The sequence below is a fragment of the Plectropomus leopardus genome, chromosome 5, assembly GCF_026936395.1.
Source record: "Plectropomus leopardus strain MGB_pleo_1.0 chromosome 5, ASM2693639v1, whole genome shotgun sequence".
Taxonomy (NCBI): Eukaryota; Metazoa; Chordata; class Actinopteri; order Perciformes; family Serranidae; genus Plectropomus; species Plectropomus leopardus.
Genome location: NC_142180.1, coordinates 32,772,300 through 32,793,617, shown reverse-complemented (window position 1 = coordinate 32,793,617; position 21,318 = coordinate 32,772,300). Strand labels below are relative to the sequence as shown.

The window sequence follows — 21,318 nt, the reverse complement described above, 5'->3', positions numbered from 1 at the left end:
ACCCTATTGGGGGCCAGATTTGGCCAGCGGGTCCTAAATAGAGTATCACTGCTGTAGTGCATAAAAAGGCACAAAAGTGAGCTTGTTTTGGATAAAAAAATGGAAGCTTATACATCTAAAGATGAACTCATATTACCCACCAGCATATCTTATTGCTCCACCATTTAAAGCAGTCTATCACATGCACGTTACAAACCTCCACCGACCAAGATCCCCATTAGCTTCTTAGATAATAGCTACTGTCTAAAACAGAAGCTACTGGGGATCTAAACAAACAAACAAACAAACAAGCAAACCCGGTTAAATTCACATTAAGAGAACCAAGCTATACAGGGAGCTAAACTTATGACCAAACTGACCAATCAGATTCCATCGTGGGCTGGTTTCAAGTTTGCACGAGGAAATTCTGATGATTGACGTGCTCATAAAAAACCTCCACGCCAATGAATCACAGAAGTGCCGGAGCCTGTTTGGGAACTCTGACCAATCACGTTAGAGAGCGGGCGGGATCTATTTGTTATCCCGCCTCTTTGTGAGATGACACCCGGAGCAGCCAATCAGCGGCGGCCGGAGGCGGAGACAGCACGCTCCCAGTTTCAATCACCGTCCGCGGGCGTGGTTTACGTGGACAAGGCCCGCCTATTGGCCGGTCTCCGGACTTCCCACAGACAGTTGTATGTTTCATAAAAATGCACTCTGATGCGGCAAGTAAGTAGTAACGTTATAGAGGCTTTTGTGCATCAAATTGCGAAGCTTTAAGGATTCTGCAGAGTTTATCGGAGAGACGCAAACCAACGCTTTGTGTTTGTAAATGTACTTTTAGCTCGTGTGTCTGCAGGATTAGATGAGAGCGTATGAATTCCGTGCTATTTGGTGGTCCCTTTGTATTTGCCAGTGCTGTCTTGGGCGACAACAAAGGAAAGATAGCTTGTGTATTTTCACTTGTTTGGACACGCAGGAGGTTTTATTTGACTCGGCAGTCTTTGTGGAGTTATTTTTTCTGTGTAGCGTTAGCGGTGCTCAGTTGAACGCAGCCGACGTTAGTTAAATCCAGAAGGTTTTCGATGGTAATCGGTGCGTTGTGGTGTTTATATCCATCATTACTGAGGATGCACTGTGCGTTTCGACCCAAACTTAGGATGAACGCAATGCCATTGTAAATAGGTCAATTTTCTGGTCAACTGCGGACTATTACAGAGAATGAAAATTGTGACGCAGTTGTGTAAAACATCTTTCATTGCCTGCTGCAGCAGTGCTGTCGGGCTTTGCGGCACATACATCAGCTGCTGCAAAACGTCTGCGCAATGGTTATGTGCCAGTAGGCAAACGGTGTTAGTTTTTTTATAAGACAATGTAAAATGCATTCAATCAGTTGGGGTAAATGTTGGGGGGTAGAGGGGTCTGAAAGAAATAGTTGTTTTGTTAGGGCTTGGGAATTGTAGTTTAGTTCGACAACCAGAGCGGATTTTAAATGGCTTCTTTGAAGGAAACGGACTACAACACCCATGCACCCAACTCTCTAGATACTTTGTAAACTCTGTGCAAGTTGCGCGTCTGCACTGCTATTTTAGGTATGCAGCTAATGCTATCTGGTCGGCAGTGAGTATTTTGTCCGGTTTGGCAGCTAGAAATAAATTGAAAGCACCGGGATTTGATGACAGCTTTTGAGCGGGGACGCATAGATGACATTTGGCAACAAGGTAGCATGCACGATCATATATTATCGAGTTTGCATGTCTTTCGATGAATGCAGAGAATCACTCCCTCATCCCGTGTGAGATATATTCTGCCGTTTTTCAAGTTTAACCCTTAAATTTGGAATCACACGACAGTAAATTGAGCACTTTAGAGTCTATTTTGGCAAAATGATCATAGGTTCCTGTTGGTGCTACGATGATGTCACCTTCTTGTACCCTTGTACCAAGCTAAAGTTAAATGAGGAACAGGAGGTTGTGTGTTTTGGTTTTAATTTTTTTGCTGTCATCTTTATTCTCTGTGGAAATAGATTTACAGCTGAATTCCCACTTGACTACACTGGCCAGCATCCATAAGATCCACCACACCTTGCACAGGCTGGTAAATACATATTGGCAGCTTGTGTATTTTGCATATTTTTAGGTTTGAATGTGTGTGTGTGTGTGTGTGTGTGTGTGTGTGTGTGTGTGTGTGTGTGTGTGTGTGTGTTTGTGTGTGCACTGTACAAACATGTGGTATCTGTTTTGATAGAACCTGACAGAAGACGTTGGACAGGATAGCCACCCCTCAGGTAATAATTCTGTCCCTTGTGTTTTGTAGACAGTGTTAAACACTGTCATTACAAGGACAGTTGTGCATTATGCCACTGCCAAAACGACTGCAAGCTCTTTAAAAGAGCATGCACATTTAGCAAGAGAAAATAAACTATGCAATGCTCATAAGTAGCCCTCTTTCATTCCAACTCCCATTTGCTTCTCTAGCTTGTTGCTCCAGAGCCATGCCTCCTAGGAAAAAGAGGAGACCCTCTGCAGGGGATGACATGTCAGCCAAGAAAAGTCGGCAGGACAGGTGTGACATCCTTTTGTTAAATATTCCAAAAAATTACCACTTCCGCCTGTGTCTTTGATGCAGGAGCACTGCATTATTTTGGCTTATAAAGAGGAATGTGAGCTGTTTTTTTTTATTTTTATAGCACATCTATAGCTTGTACTCTTTTTTCATCTGCAGCGTTTTCAGAAAACATGAAACATCACAAATCCGCGAGGAGGAGACATTTTCAAGTAAAAGATGCTTGGAGTGGTTCTATGAATATGCAGGTGAAGTTTTACGTCACTCTACTCACATCCTCATACGTTCTTTGTATTAGCATTCGACCACTGATCAGTGACAGAGGTTTTTAAGCTTAACATGTGAACTTAATGCTAAATGCAGCATCACACTTTTCTGTCTAAAATAGGTTGTGATGACGTGGTGGGTCCGGAGGGCATGGAGAAGTTCTGTGAGGACATTGGAGTCGAGCCCGAGAATGTAAGCAGATATCTTGCGTTTTGGTTACGTTTGATTGGTCACAGTTTGCTCGCTTTTAATGGTTTTTCTCTCTCTGGCTGCCAGTCAAACTAAGCAACTAATATGGACACACTTTTGGCTTTGGTAGCAAGATTGGTATTTCCTGTAATCCCTGATGATTTATAAAAATGACCAATTAGCATAATTAGTTATTTGCTTTTTTTCCTACTGCCCTTTTTACGTGGAACTGTGCAAAGTTTTGTTCGGTAACATCAAAACAGATATTGATTTAGTACATATGGATGTTGCACAAAGATTAAAATGAATATTTACATGTAAAACATTTAAATTAGCTCATAATCTGGAGAAAGCACGGGAGATGAGAAACCTCTTTATCAAGATAAATTGTAGATTTGTAAAATTTATTTTTCACTGTACCATTTATTTTTTTGCAAGAATATTGGTCATATATTATTTTGTATATTAAATGTGACGGTGTCTTGTAATCTCATGTGGGATAGGCCAGGAATGGCACGACACAGAAATAAAATCTATTTGCACAAAAATGTGAAGACCTAGTTTACTAGTCACTACTTATTTACTCATTTTTGAAGAGTTATTGAGGTCAGTTTTCATGTGTTTGACATGTAATAGTTGATAGATTGATTATCTGGATTGACACAGATTCTATTTAAGGACATCTGCAGCTTCAACGGTTTTTGTTTGTGCCCAGGTGGTGATGCTGGTTCTTGCTTGGAAGCTGGATGCCCAGAGTATGGGATATTTCACTCTGCAGGAGTGGCTGAGAGGCATGGGCTCACTGCAGTACGTCAGTTACCTACTTTTTGTCTTTTCGCATGCTGCTTTCTAGATGGATTGTTACCTTGCTGTGTTTTCTCACGTCTTTCTCGATTGCCCTTGGTACTCAGTTGGGCAGGTGGTGAAGTGTTGAGAATGTCTAAGGCACTTTTCTGCTGTCGTCAGGTGCGACTCCACAGAGAGGCTGAGGAACTCGCTCGACTACCTGAGATCTGTCCTAAACGACAGCACCAGTTTTAAACTCATTTATAGATATGCCTTTGATTTTGCTCGGGTGAGTCAAGCAAAGTCTTCTCTGCATGCATACACAGCAGTCTAAACCAAATTGAATTCACTTCATTTGAATAGTAAAATCCCCTGTAGGAAACAGTTGTTTGTTAAGTGCATCTGATTGAAATTCTTGCAAGGTCTGACTCAAGCCAATGTTTAGACCAATCTTGATGTTTTGAGGAGGTCAAGATAATTTTTCAGTTTGACTTTGAGTGGGAAAAGCTCTTATCAAGTGTGTTGCCTGTTTACATAGCCTGACTTTTCTCTCACGTAGACATTGAACAATGATTTAAAGAAAGCAGCTCACTTAAATGAATAAAAACATGGCACAGCAGCTGTGATAATAGTGTTACAACAGCAGCTGGATAAGGATTTCAGCCTATTTTGCGTTTTGAACTAATGTTAGTAATGATGTTACTAAACTGCCCCTCTGTTTAAAGTGTGGTTTCTTGAAGCTCTGGGTGTTTTGATTGGACAGGAAAAGGATCAGAGGAGTTTGGACATGAACACAGCCAAGTGTATGCTGGGGCTTCTTCTGGGAAAGACGTGGCCCCTGTTTCCTGTGTTTAATCAGTTTCTAGAGGTAAGCCTCATGTTCACAAATGTCCTCTGCAGCATTTTAACAAATCAAGGGAGTCTCTACTGTAGCTGTAAATAAGAAAGCGTGTTTGAATTCCTGTTTGGTGTTGAATAGGGTTGTTGAAACTAAAGGCCCAGACACACAGAACCGTCATTAAAGAACTAGCAGAGATGAAGGCCGACTGTTGCATCGCCTCATGTTGCCTGTGTTTTGACCAAAAAGTTGCACCTGAACACATCACAAGCCAACTGAAAGCCAGTGGAAAAATCCCTTAGGCCTTTTGACGAGGAAAGCAGGGCGATGCTAGCTTCTGCGTTGGCCTACAGAAAAATGTCATCCATGGGGTACTTAACACTCAAAATAAACACCTTTATGACTTCTAACTACTAATCAGAGTGATTTCATTCACTGACGACCTCTGCTGTCTTATTCAACATGTTAAATTAGCTGGAAAAAAAAGGCAACAAGGAGCGACTATTATCAGTGATGCTGAACACTGTCAGAACTATGGCGACATACGCTGACCGACAGCCCGGCATTTACCAACAGCTCAGTGTATCAGGGATCTAAAGGTTGCTGTGTTGTATTAACGGAAGACCTTGGTTTACTATTCCTCAGCAATCCAAGTACAAAGTCATCAACAAAGACCAATGGTGCAATGTTTTAGAGTTCAGCAGGACAATCAACCTGGACCTCAGTAACTACGATGAGGATGGTGCCTGTGAGTGAACACATATCTACACACAAATGTAACATGCATTCACAAATAAGTGTTTTCTAATCTCTTCTACTCTGTCTTTTTCTCAGGGCCAGTTTTGTTGGACGAGTTTGTGGAATGGTACAAGGAAAGACAGATGTCATAGGTGCGGTGCAAAAAATGGAAAAAAATACAACTGTGACAACGACTATGAGAATCAACAACCAATAAGTAAATACAAAAATGGTAAAGCAGTGACTGTGGGTGCTTCCTGGTGGAGGAGGGGTTCGGGCTGTGGGTGGGCTAGGGTGGGGGCACTGGGTTTCCAGCCTGGGTGCATGCTGCCCAGAGCGCGGAGGCCTGCCATTGTGGAGTTATGTTCCCTACCGAAGTTGCATAGTGGGCAAGCTTGCAGCAATCCCCGGTGGCATTGCTCTCTCTCACTGTGACATGTCATATTGCTGTCTGTGTTAGGATAACATGGTATCATACGTGGACGATGAAAGCAAAATGGTATTGTGTGGGAGAACCACTCCTCACCCCTTGTCTTCAGCACAGAGAAACCAACAGTGACCATTCATGCATTGTGTCTGAGTCTTAACAGGGTCGCTTTGACCTGGGCACATCTAAATATTATATATCTGTGCAATGAACTTGAACTTGAGCTTTTCTGGACAGATGGCACTAACTATTGTTTGTCATATTTTGAGTTAGATAGTTCTTCAAGAAGCACACTGTGTCAAATGGTTGATCGCAGGTTTCCGGTGCCTGTGGTGTTTACTATTGATTTGTGCCAGTGATTTTTTTCTTTTTTCCCCTCCAGTTTTTGTTCCCTCCTGCTGTTTTGCTCCAGCTAATGCTAACAGTTTGCTAGCTCCCTGCAAAGGCTTCAGACCTCATAACACCAAACAAATCAGCATTGCTGCTTACTAACTCTTATTACAGTACAGCGGTGAGCCACTAGTGCTCTGATCAGCATTTATTGGTCCGATGACCGATTTATGTATCTACGTTCTGTAGGTAAGAGTATTATTGTGCCTCAAAACATGGAAGTCACTTTGTGTGTCCCACACACATACCAACAAACCCAAATGTACATACACGTGTGAGAACACATACGACACATGCACACACAGACACACTGAGTGGTCAGGGATTACTTCAGGATGAATTCAGACTGTTTGGGCTGTGTTATAAGTTGACCTAGAGCTTGTTGGTGTCCATTTTGTCTTGATGTGTGGCATCTGTTTTGTCCTCCTTAGTCCACTGATAGTTTCAGGTCTCCTCTTACTAGTAGCATCTCTCCCAACACTGACAGTGTTATTATAACTACAGTGGAAGACCAGTGACCCTCTCAGGACGAGGTCCTTGAGGCTTGAGTAGAAAGGTAGGTTTGCTGAAAGCATTGGTTTGTACCACCCGTAGGATCTAATCAAAACAGTGGACACTGACAGTTTGAAACTGTGTGATGATGCTATGCTGTTCTTTTCGCCTAGTATAATGTTCTTGTAACACATGTATAAATTTTTGTCTTTGGCTGTGGTGTGATGCTGAATCGTCAGATTTAATATTTGCATGCATGCTCCAACAGAGCCTTTTGTGAATGGATGAGATTTTTTGAAAACATTTTTCAAATACGTTTTTGTTTTGTACAGGAATTTGTGCAAGTGTTTTGTGCTTATTTTGATATTCACGATCATGTTCTCTTAATTCTGATGAACAACATGACTGTGTCTATTAAGACCTGGAACACACCTGTAACCTCACGGTGGAGCAGGAGTTCCCTCCTGCATTTACCCCATCTTTACACATCCTTACACATGCTGTAAAGCTTCAGGTAGCTGCAGCCAGTATACAGGATGCTATTTTATTTATTTTATTTACACTGTCATGATACCCACAGAACACACATTAAAATTTGTTGTGAAGATAAAACACATCAGTTCTCATGTCATTGAAATTCACTGCAGCTGAAACTACATGAAAGCCTCTAATGTCATTACAATGCATCAACCATCAGCATAACATCTGAGACTGAGATAGTTGTTGGATTGCTTACCAAATACTGTGTAGAAATCAGTGTTTTAGTATTCTGCCATGACAATGCAGGAGGATGAACACCCTTGTCCCAACTGTAGATATGTATGTAAACTATGTAAGTGTCTATATGTCTGTTTTCACTATAACCTATGTCTATATACATAAATAAAAGGGTTTATTAACTTACTGGCTTTTATTTTGGCTCTTAAGTTAATAGTTTATCCATTACAAAAACCCACAAAGGATTAATGTGGGTAATATTGCTGCCATTGCTGTTGTTGTTATTTTGATCTATCTACAAACGAAAGCTCTGCATCATATTGTTCAGTGATGCGGTTTTATTAAGGTCTCCTGATAAGTGTGCTAATAATACATGGCCATTAAGATTATAGGGGTTGTAATTACAAAATTGTTTACAGACAGACATCTTTGTGATGAATGATTTTTTAAAAAAAATGCAATTTACAGATTTACAGATTTACAGATTATAGATGGGGGCAAATCTGAAAGATAAACATGCTGCCCTCTACTCCACTCTGACAGTTCCACACAATAAATTATAATTATTTACATTTCATTTCAAGCTTAATACTTAAAAAAACAGAATTCACAAAATCTGTGGCATTCACTGGCCATTTTAAGATCAACACAATGCCAATTATTTGCTTGTTTTGTCAGCATTTAGGATACAGTGAATTTTTTTTAAATCAAACTTCACTAATGTTAACATTTGAGGAGTCCAAATAGACTCCTGAGTTTTGTGATGTAAGTGAAGAACTTTTAGATACCTCTGTCTTTCTGATCTGTTGCTGATAGGGTCTGGCGCTTTCCAACCCTGGTTTCTTACTGCTCTGTGACCTTAATGAAAGCCCTGCTGCCTCATATGGTGGTGGTGGTGTTGCTGGAATGGGAGGTGGAGGCCCCTGCGGCAGTTCAATATCTCCAATGTCATGCCTCCTGTAGCTGGGGATACCATACAACAGATCTGCAGCTCTTCTCCTATCTAATGAAGTAGAGGAAAGATGCAATTGTGTCAGTGGCTGTTTGGCCAGGGGCTTGATGTCTTCCTCAGACCTGCCATAGATAAAACTGGTGTCACCTTGTGGATCATGGTCATCATTTCCATCTACTGTGTCCCACTTTTGTCTCTCCGATGACATAGCTTTTAGGGCACTGAGGCCTTTCCGGTTATTCCTGTCCTCAGATAAAGCCCCCAGAATCTGACTTGCACTGCGGGGCGAGTTGTCAAGAGCTCTGTTAGATGCAAGAGAAACACTGCTGGCAATAAGAGATGAGTGTTTATGCATCAGTGTCACATCTGCTCTCCCTCTCTCTTGTTTTATGTTATCATCACTTTCACTACTGGAGGAACTGGAGGAGTCAGGTGGGGGAAGTTCTGGCACTGCAGGTGCTTCCTGTGGCGGAGACAATGAGCTTACATCAAGATGTCTCCTTGGACTGGGGATAGAAAGGTCAGGCAGCTGACGACCAACACCAGTCCACCGTATCTCAGGTGGCACATCCACATCTGCAGTGTATCTGGACTGCTCAAGACTTTTCTTTACTATACCAAGTCTCTTTGGAGAAAGAGGCGCTTTTCTGTCCTCCACACGATTGAATGGACCTTCTTGCGCAGCAGTTACAATTTCCGTATGGTCTGTAGTTTCATCCATGCCACTGCGGGGGAAAAAATTACTTGATGGCGATGAAGGCTTGATAATTAAACGCTTGTAAGTGATTAGATGGTCATCATCTGTCATTGCTGACATGCTTGATGGATGACTGCTTTGGTTTGCAGTGTATCTCTTCGCCTCATTTTCACTCTCGCTACTTGAAGAGTGGGAGTTGCTTGGCTCTGGTGATGGTGCCTTGACATCCAGACGCCTCTTAATGCGTGGGACACCAAGACTCAGGTCAGGAACACTGTGTTCTATCGTGTCATCCTCACTACTGCTGCTGGAGGATGATACACTTTGTAACGGCACTCTGGTAACCTCTACTGAATTGTCAGAGTTGTCACCTCGACCCTTCAAACTGGAAGCAACATTCAGTTGTGTGTTTTCAGGAGTTAAAGATGATTCTGTGTGTATGATTCCTTGCATTCCAACTCCTATTCTTTTTAGGCTTGTTTTGCCGCTTTTATTTCCACTTTCACCACTGGAGAGGGGAGGGGAGGCAGGTGGAGGCGTTGAGGGCAGATTTGGAGATTCATGTGTATGCGATGCGATTTCAAGGCGCCTTCTGAAGCGAGAGATGCCAAGATTCATTGTTGCCCACCTTGACTGAAGTTCTGGGTTTATCTCTGGTGGTGGGATTTTGTCACTTGACCTAAGGTCATCAGTAACAACAGTATACTTTTCTAATTTGATATTGTGGTCTGTTTTTGGATGTTGAGAGATGTTTATGGGTGGGGTCTTTGGCGATTTGATGAACTCCGTTTTCGTGGCCTTTGATTTGGCAGATACTCCCAGTCCTAATTTCACATGGTTCCTATGCTCATCCTCACTGTCACTTGTGGAAGAGTTTGATTCAGATTGTGGAGAGCTTGGAGACACACTATTAAGGACTGGATCTGGTTGTGGTGAAGGCGTTTTGATATTCAAGCGTCTCTTGATAGGAGGAACACTCACTTTCAAGTCAGGCAGCTTTCCCTCTGGTTGATGACTTATAATCCCCACATCTGTTTTGTCCCTCTCCATTTTCACAGATAGGTTAGTAGTCCCACCTTCACTCTCATCACTGCTGGAAGATGAGTCATTTGGAGGTGAATGTGGTGCCTTGATATCCAGGCGCCTTTTGACACGGTGGCCAGTGCTGAGATCCAATCTAGGCCATCTTGAATCTGGTTCTACTGTTGTTGGGGTGTGTCTTAAATCTGTCACACCCTCCTCTTGCTCATCTGAGCTGCTTGAAGAGTGATCGTGACTCATTTTGATTGCTTCCTGTCTCTTTACTTCCATTGTATGGTTCATACTCCCACCACTTAATAATGTATCAGGAGGTGGTGATGGGGCTTTAATGTCCAAACGCCTCTTGATGCGAGTACTATTACCAAGATCTAGGGCTGGCCACTGCGGTTCTGCATCATGACTCACTATTTGAGATTCTTGAAATGGGGGCCCTGCAATTCCCACCACCCCTGGCCTCTCTATCTTTGTGTGGTGTGCTGCTTCATCATCACTGTCACTACTAGAAGATGAATCAGAGGCTGGTGATGGTGCTTTGATATCTAGACGCTTCTTGATGCGCAAATTCTGCTCAAGATCAAGGGCAGGCCAACGTGTTTCTGGATCACATTTTACTGTTTTAGATTTCTCTAACTGAAGCTCTGCTTTGTCTACCTTTCCAGACCACTCTGTAAGGTGCGTTGTTTCATCCTCACTGTCACTACTAGAAGATGAGTCAGTGTTCGCTGATGGTGCTTTGATATCTAGGCGCCTCTTGAGAGGAGTAGGACGCTCAAGATCAATGAGAGGCCATTGTGTACGTTTGTCAAATGTTACAGTTTGAGATACTTCAATGGAAGGTCTTGGCATGCCTGTCTCTCCTTGCTCCCCTGTGATTACTTTGCATGTTGTTTCATTTTCACTGTCACTACTCGAGGATGAATTAGAACCTGGTGATGTTGCTTTGACATCTAGACGCCTTTTGATGCGCACGGTATGCTCAAGATCAAGGACTGGCCATCGTGTGTCTGGATCATGACTCTCTGCCCCAGATCCTGGAGATGGACGTCTTGAAACGTGTACTTCCCTTTGTTCGTGTTTCTTGATTTTGGCAATTTTCTCTTCCACTGTCTCACAATTGGAATGTGACTCAAGAGGTTGCAATGACACTTTGATATCTAGACGTCTCTTGACGTGAGGAATATGCTCAAGATCTATGGAAGGCCACCTCCTTTCTTGATCATGACTGCCTGTTTTAGATTCTTGAAATGGAGGTCCGGCAATCTCCACCTTCCCCGGCCATTCTGTGTGGTGTGTTGTTTCAACTTCACTTTCACTGCTAGAAGATGAGTCTGAATCAGGTGATGGTGCTTTAATGTCCAGGCGCCTCTTGAGAGGTGTAGTTTGATGGAGATCAAGGAGAGGCCACTGTGTTTGTGGGCCATAACTTCCAGTTTGAGATACTTCAGTAGGAGGCCTTGCTGTGCTCACCTGCCCTTGCTCATGCCTCTTTAAATAGTTTCTTGTTTCATCCTCACTGTCACTACTAGATGATGAATCTGGTGGTGGTGATGGTGCTTTGATATCTAGACGCCTCTTGACTTGAGGAATATGCTCAAGATCTATGGAAGGCCACCTTGTTTCTTGATCATGACTTCCTGTTTGAGGTTCTTGAAATGGAGGTCCTTCAATGTCCACTTTCCCAGGCCTCTCTGTGTGGTGTATCGTTTCATTCTCACTGTCACTACTAGAAGAGGAGTCAGAGTCAGGTGATGTTGCTTTGATATCCAGGCGCCTCTTGAGAGGTGTAGGACGCTCAAGATCAATGAGAGGCCACTGTTTTTGTGGGTCATATCTCAGCCTTGCCGCGTTCACCTGCCCTTGCTCCCCCTTCTTCATATGGTTTGCCGTTTCATCGTCGCTGTCACTACTAGAAGATGATTTTGGTGGTTGCGATTGTTCTTTGATATCTAGACGCCTCTTGATGGAAGGAATATGCCCGAGATCAAGGGAAGGCCACATTGTCTCTGGATCACAACTTTCTGTTTGAGATTCTTGAAATGGAAGTCCGGCAATGTCCACCGGCCTCTGCTTCTCTGTGTGGCCCGTCTTGTCGTCCTCACTGTCACTACTGGAGGATGAATCTGAAGCTGGTGATGGTGCTTTAATATCTAGACGCCTCTTGATACGTGTAATACCCTCAAGATCTACTGCAGGCCATTGTGTATCTGAGGCATGATTTGATGTTTGAGAAACTTCAGTAGGAAGCCTTGTCATTTGCATTTCTTCTTGTTTCTGCATGTGGCCCATTGTTTCATCTGCTCTCTCAATACTAGAAGAATTAACAGGTGGTAATGGGGCTCGCCTTTTAATGGTAGTAGATTTCCCAGGATCCACCACACTTAGCTCTTGCTTCTGTGTGTGTTTTGTTGTTTCGTCCGCACTCTCATCGCTAGAGGATGAATCAGAAGCTGGTAAGGGAGAGTTGATGTTCACATGCTTCTTTATTTGGGGGATACACTGGTGATCCAGGTCAGTTGACATTGTTTCTGGCTTATTGATTTTGATCCCCTCATTCAATCTGCCTGTCATGTTTTCCACCTTTAGGCCTTTGGTTTCTGCTTCACTGTCACTGCTTGATGAGGATGAATAAGCTGCGGGTCGCGAAGGTGCTCCAGTATGCAGACTCTTACTTTGACTGGTAACAGCCAAACTGGCTACATGCCCTTTATTGACTGTATAGTCCTCCTCATCACTGGAATGAGAGGAAAAGGAGTCCTCTGATCTCACTGCAGGCTTTTGCGTGTTGTATCTGTAATCATCCTGATTTAATGGCACCAAAGACCTGATTGAGTCTACACTTTGGATGTGCTGTTCAAAACTGACATTCTCTTTAAAGCAAGCATCAGTGACTGCAGGTTTATTTTGGTTCCTTTCTATATCCTCTTCCTCTTGATCAGAGTTCACAGTGTAGTGTGTAGGCTCATCCTCACTTACATATGAGCTGGAGCTCGACATATCATCCATCCTCTGTTTATCAGAAGTGGGTGGCAAAATCAGTTTTGAATCATTAAAAGAACCTCGGACACTGCTGGACCTTGCAGACGTACTTCGAACTGAATCACTAAATTCAAATTGTTCTTCATTCTCCTGCCACAGGTCAGGGTCTGTTAGGTTGCCGTTATCTGTATGTGGTGACCAATCTGCAAAGGGCACTGAAGAAAATCCTGGAAGTCCACTTGTGCCCTCTATGGAAATTTGTGGCATTACTATTGTTGTCGCTGTTGAGGCAACAGCTCTCTGCTGAACAGAGTCCTCTGCTAGCTGAAGCGACTTGGCTGTTGTGCCATCTCCCCGGGTCAATACTTTGTCAGATAGTGACGAATCCGAGCTGGAAGACGAGCTTCTTCTCCTCTCCTGCTCAACAGGATCTGGGATGTTTTCAAACTCTATGCAGATTTGTTTGCAGTCTGCATCAGTGGCATCTGAGGCTGCTGTGCCATCTCTCTGGTTATCCTCTGGACTACTTGGTCGTAAGCTATTTTCACTTCCTGAATCGCCAGCTGTATTTGTATCCCTCTGAGCAGCAGTTACTTCACATTCAGTCACTGCATCATTGTTGATGCTTTCCTGATTGACGGCTACGGTATCATAATACTGTACATTGCTGTCTTCTCTAAAGTCTACTGTGCTAAATGTGACTCTTCTTTCCCTGTGACCTCCTATATGTTCTGGTTCCTCACCACTGCAGTAAGCCTCATTGTCATATTGTCCTTGTTCTACACTTGAGACAGAGTTGGTCGCAGATGTGCTTTTCTTCTTGGTGATCTTTCCCCAGAGTACATCAATACAAGGTCTTGCTAGGACTCCTAGGATAAAGGCTACCAGAAATGTGATGAAAACAGAAAGACACACAGCTAGAGCCAAGTTGGGCTGTGCAGCTCTCTGATTTCTTTCTTGGCCTATGCTATTTTGGGTATCCTGTGAGTTTATTTCTCGGCTGATTCTAGGTAAACTTCTAGTTTTCCTCCTTGCACCCTCTATTTTACTGATTTGGAGATTAAAAACAGACATAACTCCATGTTCTTCAGACACACACACATATAGTCCTGCATCTTTCTCTGTGATATCACGGATGAGCAGACCCGCCTGAGGTTGGCTCATGGATTCTTGACCATTAGGCGTCCACCACATTGAATCTACAACAAATACAACATAAACAAGCCGTTAGACTCACCTACATTTTTATGTACTATGAATACAAGTTATTTTACACTTTTTTTGACCTTACCTTGTATAGAGCAAGACAGCAATATCTCAGAGCCCCTATAAACAGTCACATCTTGGTGGAGCTCTGGTCCGTTCACAGTATTAAAACAGTTAAGGTCATCCTCCTCCAACTGTAGAAGGTCTCTGCCTGAGAAGATAGAGGGTGAAGCACACACCACTGTCCAGGCTTGCAGGCCTCTGCTGCTGTCATAGGCCATCCGCCTTCTTAGACTGCGCATAGTGCAATCACAATGCCAACTATTCCCACCGAGCCGAACATCCGCTCCGATGTTTTGCAGGGACAGGTACGTCAAAGGATGGAGGCTGGTCAACATATTGAAACTCAAATCAAGGACCTTTGAGGGGAACACAATACAGCAGATGTTGAGACATGTAATGTGATTGCTTAAACAGTTAAACGTTTTCTAATTAAAAGCTTCTTACAATAAGACAATTCTGAAAGTGATCGATGTGCAAAGGATAAGTGGCATCCCTGACTTTACTGCTGGAATATTAAACACTCTGTACGTGCTTTAAATGAGGCACAAGTTTTTTTTAAAAAAAAACAGTGTTACCTGGAGCTGGTCTAAATCCTGGAACATCTGTGGATGGACCCTTGTGATGAGATTATGTTGTAGGTGTAGCTCTTTTAGCTGCCGAAGGTGGCTAAGGTCTCCTGGTTGTAGAGATGAGATCCGGTTGAAGGAGAGCTGCAGAACCTGTAAGGACTCGCAACCTTCCAGCCCTGGAGGACAGAAAACGAGCTGTAATTAGAACTCAATAATTACCATGATGAGGCTGCTCTATAAGGTAACAAGTATTTTACTTTATGTTAGGTTTTCTTTAGAGAGGCAAAGTTTCTGGTGTACCACCATGGGACCTTGTTTTGGAGAAAATATGTACAGTTGTTAAGGGAGTGAAACAATCATTTTCTGATTCTGTTTAAATTGTGTCTTGAACTCCACATCTGATGTTTTTCGATATTAAAAGGCAATTTCTCAAAGTCAAGAGTGTCACAATTTTTTCCCCCAAAGATTATTTTTTGGGCTTTTTTGCTTTTATTTGATAGGACAGCTTAAGCATGAAAGGGGGACAGAGAGGGGATGACATGCAGCAAAGGACGGGGGCTGGAATTGAACCCACGGCTGCTGCATGAAGGACGTAGCGTCTGTATATGGGGTGCTCACTCTACCAACTGAGCTACTGGGTGCCATGAAAGTTGCACTTTGTTGTGAAACTGTTGAAGTATAAGACTGTAAAAATGCATAAACAGAGAGAGTACAAAAGTCGTGTGAGTGACGTCACAGCTTTCTCTCTCGCTAAAGCTACAATGGCTGCGTTTCGTACCGAGCTATGCTCACACGAGCAACGGACCTTATTTGTTCTTTTGCTTTCCGGCTGATAAAAATAAGACAAGTCGCTGAATAATACACATCAGGTAAAACAGCATTACATTTGTGCATAGGACATAGCTATGTTACCATGCTAGCTAGCTTTTTAGCCAGCAGTGGTGTCGTATTTTGTGTGAAGAGATGTAGTTTAGAGCTTTTTCATACAACTAAACAATGTGATGACAAACCTACAACAAACTGTGATTTTATTGACTTGCAAAATTATTTTTTTAAATTGACAGACGTCATACCTTGGATTCATGGCTCAATTTAAACAAGATTTTTAAAAAAAAAAAAATCCTCTCAAGAACATATTTTTTCAGAATAAGGTCCTGTGGGGGAACAAGAGGGACTTTGTCTCTCTATGATATTAACAGTCGATTTATCTCGTCTTGTCAGTCCTGTGCTGCTTTGCATTCTTCACTTCATTTTGCAAGGTTAAAAACTGTTCATTTTTGACAATGAAGTGGGTTTGTTTGCAGTACTGCAGTGTTTTCGATGCTGAGATGAAAGAATATCAACCATAGGCCTCTCTCACTGTCACTCTAGAATAAAAATAGTGAATAGTATAAAATGTCCGAATCATTGAACACCCCTTCCTGGAATATGAATCCAAATTCTTCTGGCTTATTTTCACTGTGAAGACTCCTACAATACGACTAATTAGGGGCTAAAAAAATCTGTGGGCTTATTCCTTTCTGTCTCTTCCTTTTCACTAGCCTGAGACAGTCTCCCTGAGACTGCTGGGCTGAAGTGAGGCACTGTGGGTCTGTGCTTCATTAGAGAGGCACTGAGGGTGCTGTGAGCTGAATACCAAACAGGAAAGGAGTCTATGACTGTCAACACAGTCGTGCTAAGTAAATGGGCTGTTCACACATGCCTTTACAAGGAACCATAGTGAATGCATTTCTTTGAAACGCACATATGTTCAACCAAGCAGCAGAGTTTCTATAGAACAACATAACGAAAGGGGACATTTAAAAGTTGTACTGCATGTCTACACCTTTCTTTTCGCCACTGGAATGTCAATAAAAAATGACCTGCTGAAGGGTGTACAGTGTCATTATCTTGGGAGGTTTAATCATTTCTGAGTGGAGCAAAGTACTAAAGATAAAGGATACCAATGAGGGGGTTTGTTTATACCTCAAAATAAAATTAAGGACCGTAACGACACCGTGCACAGCTCACAGACTTATTTTTCAATCACACTAGGGCTGGGCTACATGGAAAACTCAAATATGATATTTTTGGCCAAATACCTTGATATAAATATTGGCACAATATTGTAGGGTTCACTATTGGTCTTCACAAAATATTTACACAATGATATTTTTGACAAATAATAATCCTTAATGTATCTATAATGACTGATGAACCATCCACACCGAGCACTATAACTATAACGATGTGAGCATCCTCACCGCTGAACGGTAACGTTCTGTAAACAGCAGCACAGAGCACGCTCTACGCACTCCATACATCTTTTTCAACATAAAAACATACATTTTGTGTCAGATGTGATGTCTAAATAAGAGATTCTGATTGGTAGTTCATGAAATTTCTCTAGGAGCGATCAAAACGATATCTTCGCCACATTCGTTGTCGTTATAGTTGTAGTGTGGACTCTGCTGTCCACTTGGTGTTGGAGCGATTTTTAAAACTGTATTTTTATTGTTACAGTTATTGTTCTTGGTGTGGTCAGCTCTTTAGTACGTAAGGGCAGTCTGGTAAATCTAATATCTTGGATGATATCATATCACAGTATCGATATAATGTCAATATATTGCCCAGCCCTACCTCAGACCAAGTTTTTTGGCAGAATTTGGTGAACAGTATGTCTATGAGCGGTGGCCCTACCTCTCAGGTCTGACTCATGGAAATTTCTCAACAACACTCCAGAGGGCAATTAAAGGTGTGTATAGTGTGCACTGTGCACCTTCACTATCAGATGCGTGCGCGTTAATCACTCACACTCAAAAAATGTCTTTAAAAAAAGGGAAGTTCATGTGATCAGATTCACGGGACGGTAATTAAGTCAAGAAAAAAATGCTAAAAAAGTGAGTCATCTTCTTGCTCCTAAGTTTTGCTTTGTTTGTTGAATAGAAATATTGAATAGTTTTAATTTTCAGGTGTTCAGATGAAACAATCTGTATGACAGTACTATCATACAGTACATGTACAGGAGATACACTAAACCACTTACAGTGTATTTCACATACACACACAGACAACATGTACCAAAGATTTAGTAGCGATGTTCAGCTTTATCAAGGTTTAAATGAATGAAGTGCATGTTTATCATCTGTTTATACACCTTAAAGATACCGCAGTATGTATATCACGTGTGCACACACAGACAATAGACATGTCATGTAACTATTCAACCCTCTAGTATGCTGGGTGTGGTCTATAATGAGTTATTATAAGACACAATGTAAACATTGTTCACATTTCAGTTGATATTAGTGGCTAATGTCTAGTATTTTGTGACTGTAATGCGTAGGGTTAGTCACTTCTAGAGCTCTTAATAGGGTACATGTGAGTTGACAATAGTGTTGGAGAGTACTTTACTGAAGTACAGTTGAGGTACTGTGCTTGAGTGCTTGTACTTCAAGCTCCATCACATTTCTGAGGGACATATTGTACATTTGATTCCACCACATGTGTTAAAGAGCAACTTTAGATTAACATTTTAACATATAAACAGTTTATAAAATATGGCACTCTGTTAAAGGATTAACCCTCCCAGCCATATATAAAGTAATTAAATTAGCTCCTCCTTGACCAGTGGCACCATTAATGTGCCACTTATATGTAAATGCATCAATAAAAAATGACCTCATAATAATAAACATTAACAGGGGCAATTTTCGCTTAATGAGAACTTCTACTTAGTATTTGCAAATACAAGGGTGCAATTATAAGGTCCAATGTGCCAGATTTAGGAGGATTTAGTGGCATCTAGAAGTAAGGACTGCAAAATGCAAGTTTTTAATTCATTTTTTGTTTTTTTTTACCAGGAGCCAAATTATATTTAGAAAGTGTCTTCTTCTCCAAAACAAACAAATGAGGTGATTAAAACCTTTAAAAAGACTAATTTAAACTTTTGAAAAGAAAAATGGGGAAAAAAGGTCATGGGGCAGGAAATGTTCTGAAAATTGCCATAAATGAGTAAATTTGGAAAGTTATTAAAAATAAGCTAAGGGAAAATGTCCAGAAAAGTATATATATAATTATCATAATTTTTATATTGAAAATTATTTTACATAATAACTATTATTTTTAAGCTTTCCAAGGAATTTACTTGTTTGTTTTGGTTTTTAGTCTTCTTTTTCTTTTTTTTCCAGATAATTTTTTGTACTTTACAAATTTTTTACTTGGGATATTTTTTAATCTCAAGTTGCTCTGGTTTCAAAGGGCTAAGCAGTTTCACATAAATAACGCTGAGTTTTTCTGATGGTGCTCATCACAGAGGGGCTGATAACTACGGGAACACACTAACACGAATGGCTCTATTTAGAGGCTGTGTTTAGTTTGTTCGTTCTGGGCTACTGTAGAAACATGACGGTGAAACATGGCGATCTCATAGACAAAGACCTGCTCCCTCTGCAGACATTACAGGATTCCTACAGCTTAAGGAAAATTAAATGTAATAATTTTTAAGACTTTTTAATGCCACTTGATGAAATTAAAGACCAACTTTATGATAACATAAAGTTAAAAAAAAAAAAGAAGAAGAAAAAAGAACATGTACCAGTCTTTTTTTTTTTTTTTTTTTTTTACAGATTAAGGAATAATTTGGCCAAACATTTATTGTAACATAAAACATTTCATTTTTGGTCAAGTGACAAAGTCAGAGCTGGTTAGAATTGGGAAATACCTAGAATTTATTAGTGATTTTTATTACAGATTTTGTGCGCCTCACTCTGTATGTGGGATTGTTCCACTGCTTTAATTCCCATCATGAAGAGTTTAATTAGAGGAACTGAAATTTTTTCAAAAAAAAGATTTTTTTTAAGTCACTAATGATTTCCCAATGCAACATTAGAATCAATCAACAATTCATATCAACTGACTTCCAATGCTTTTGAATTTTAAGACTTTTGAAAGACTGATTTAAGACATTTAATACCAATTATGCCTTATTTTTAGATAAATGAATCTGCCTTTTAAGACTTTTTTAGGATTTGCAGGGACCCTGTATTAATGGTTCATTCTAAGGAAATATAAACACGATTTCTTATTTTTAGGTGATTATTATGATTATAAGACATCCCCATAAATCCTACACACTGGACCTTTAAAAAAAAAGTGCAGCTGTTGAAGTGCTGTGACAGTGTTTTATATATGGCATGTGTTACCCTATTACACTGACTCACCCTGAGGGAGTTGCTCAAGTTGATTCCTCTCAGCAGATAGCAGCTGCAGGGTGGGGGCCCACGGTACACACCCCCGTCCGCTCCAAGCTCTCAGGCGATGTACATGTCTACCTCTGAGGTTTCTCTCGACGCAGAGGGACAAGTGTGTGATGCTGTTGTTTCCCAGCCATACATTCCTGAGGCTGTGATGCGGTCGGTCGAGTGTTACAGAGTCAAGGAGGTTATGAGACAGGTCTAGGTCGGTGACAGAGTCTTGGATGTGTTGCGGCACAAACAATAAGCCAGCAGAGGAGCAGTTTAACAGGGGAGCGCTCTGACAGGAGCAGGACTCTGGGCAGGGGGGCAGGGAAGAGGAGCAATGGAGCAAAGGAGTGAGGAGGAGCAGCACGGCAGCCAGGAGCAGCCCCGGGGCCGCTGCCATCGCAACCTGTCCTGAGAGTAAAGATATATCATGAATGACAGGTTTTTATAATAATGATACATTTATATTTTTAATAGAATATTTATAATATTTGTATGGCATCTTTTGTACAAGAAATGCAGAACAATGTGCTTTACAACAAAGACATTACATGCATAGAAGACATAGAATGTATTACCACTTCGACAAAACCCACTTGATAATACTAGTAAAATTACGATGAAAATAATAATAAATAATAAACAGCTAAAATAGGATGTATAAACATAAAATTAAGAAAAAAACAACATTTTAAAGAGGTGCAGTAAATGTGTGCGTAAATGCAAAAGCAGTAGAGTCAAAGCTAGTTAAGGCTAAAGTGAAAAACTAAGTTTTTAGTTTTCTTTCATATATGTCGTATTGAAGACAATATCTTTGTATAATCAATACTAAAATCACAAAATACAGTGTTATTCGGCCAAGTACAAAACTTAAATCACTCATCACAGTAACAGATTCAGAAGCCCATACTTTAAACAGCAAATTAAAGACTTTAAACTCACCTGTTTATCCACTATTTGCTGAGCTGACGGGAAACTTGTGACCGTCTTCACACCCGGATGCTTCCAGCGTATCAGCTTTGACTCTCCAGCAGTTCTGATCAAAGTCTGAACAGTATTTCGCTGCGTCGAGCTTAACATGCACCTTCCCTAAAGATGCCATTCTGTGATTCAATCATTTACACGTCTAGTTAATGTCTTACTGTGATTGTTTTCGTCTTCATGTACGATAGATAACTACGATCCTGAAAGTTTATGGCGAGGA

General features: G+C 41.3%; 2 protein-coding genes across 4 annotated transcripts; one reads left to right on the top strand and one right to left on the bottom strand.

Moving 5' to 3' along the window:
• Nucleotides 1-666: 666 nt before the first annotated feature.
• On the top strand, nt 667-7,574 carry dcun1d4 (DCN1, defective in cullin neddylation 1, domain containing 4 (S. cerevisiae)). Of its 2 annotated transcripts, none has more exons than XM_042484006.2 (11): nt 667-708; nt 2,006-2,076; nt 2,227-2,266; nt 2,457-2,544; nt 2,704-2,792; nt 2,933-3,003; nt 3,716-3,807; nt 3,967-4,075; nt 4,550-4,654; nt 5,270-5,372; nt 5,459-7,574. In XM_042484006.2, exons 1-11 carry the CDS (start codon nt 690-692, stop codon nt 5,512-5,514), a joined length of 843 nt encoding a protein of 280 aa, XP_042339940.1. In that variant the 5' UTR covers nt 667-689; the 3' UTR covers nt 5,515-7,574. The 2 variants fall into 2 exon arrangements, with proteins under 2 accessions (XP_042339940.1, XP_042339939.2); XM_042484005.2 differs by lacking the exon at nt 667-708 and adding an exon at nt 831-1,700.
• Nucleotides 7,575-7,706: 132 nt separating this feature from the next.
• lrrc66 (leucine rich repeat containing 66) lies at nt 7,707-21,183 on the bottom strand. 2 transcript variants are annotated; one of them, XM_088077982.1, is made up of 5 exons: nt 21,057-21,183; nt 20,094-20,520; nt 14,899-15,068; nt 14,346-14,679; nt 7,707-14,253 (listed from the first exon to the last, which is right to left on the bottom strand). In XM_088077982.1, exons 2-5 carry the CDS (start codon nt 20,512-20,514, stop codon nt 8,096-8,098), a joined length of 7,083 nt encoding a protein of 2,360 aa, XP_087934108.1. In that variant the 5' UTR covers nt 20,515-20,520; nt 21,057-21,183; the 3' UTR covers nt 7,707-8,095. The 2 variants fall into 2 exon arrangements, with proteins under 2 accessions (XP_087934108.1, XP_087934109.1); XM_088077983.1 differs by having other exon boundaries at nt 20,094-20,525; nt 21,057-21,160.
• Nucleotides 21,184-21,318: the final 135 nt, after the last annotated feature.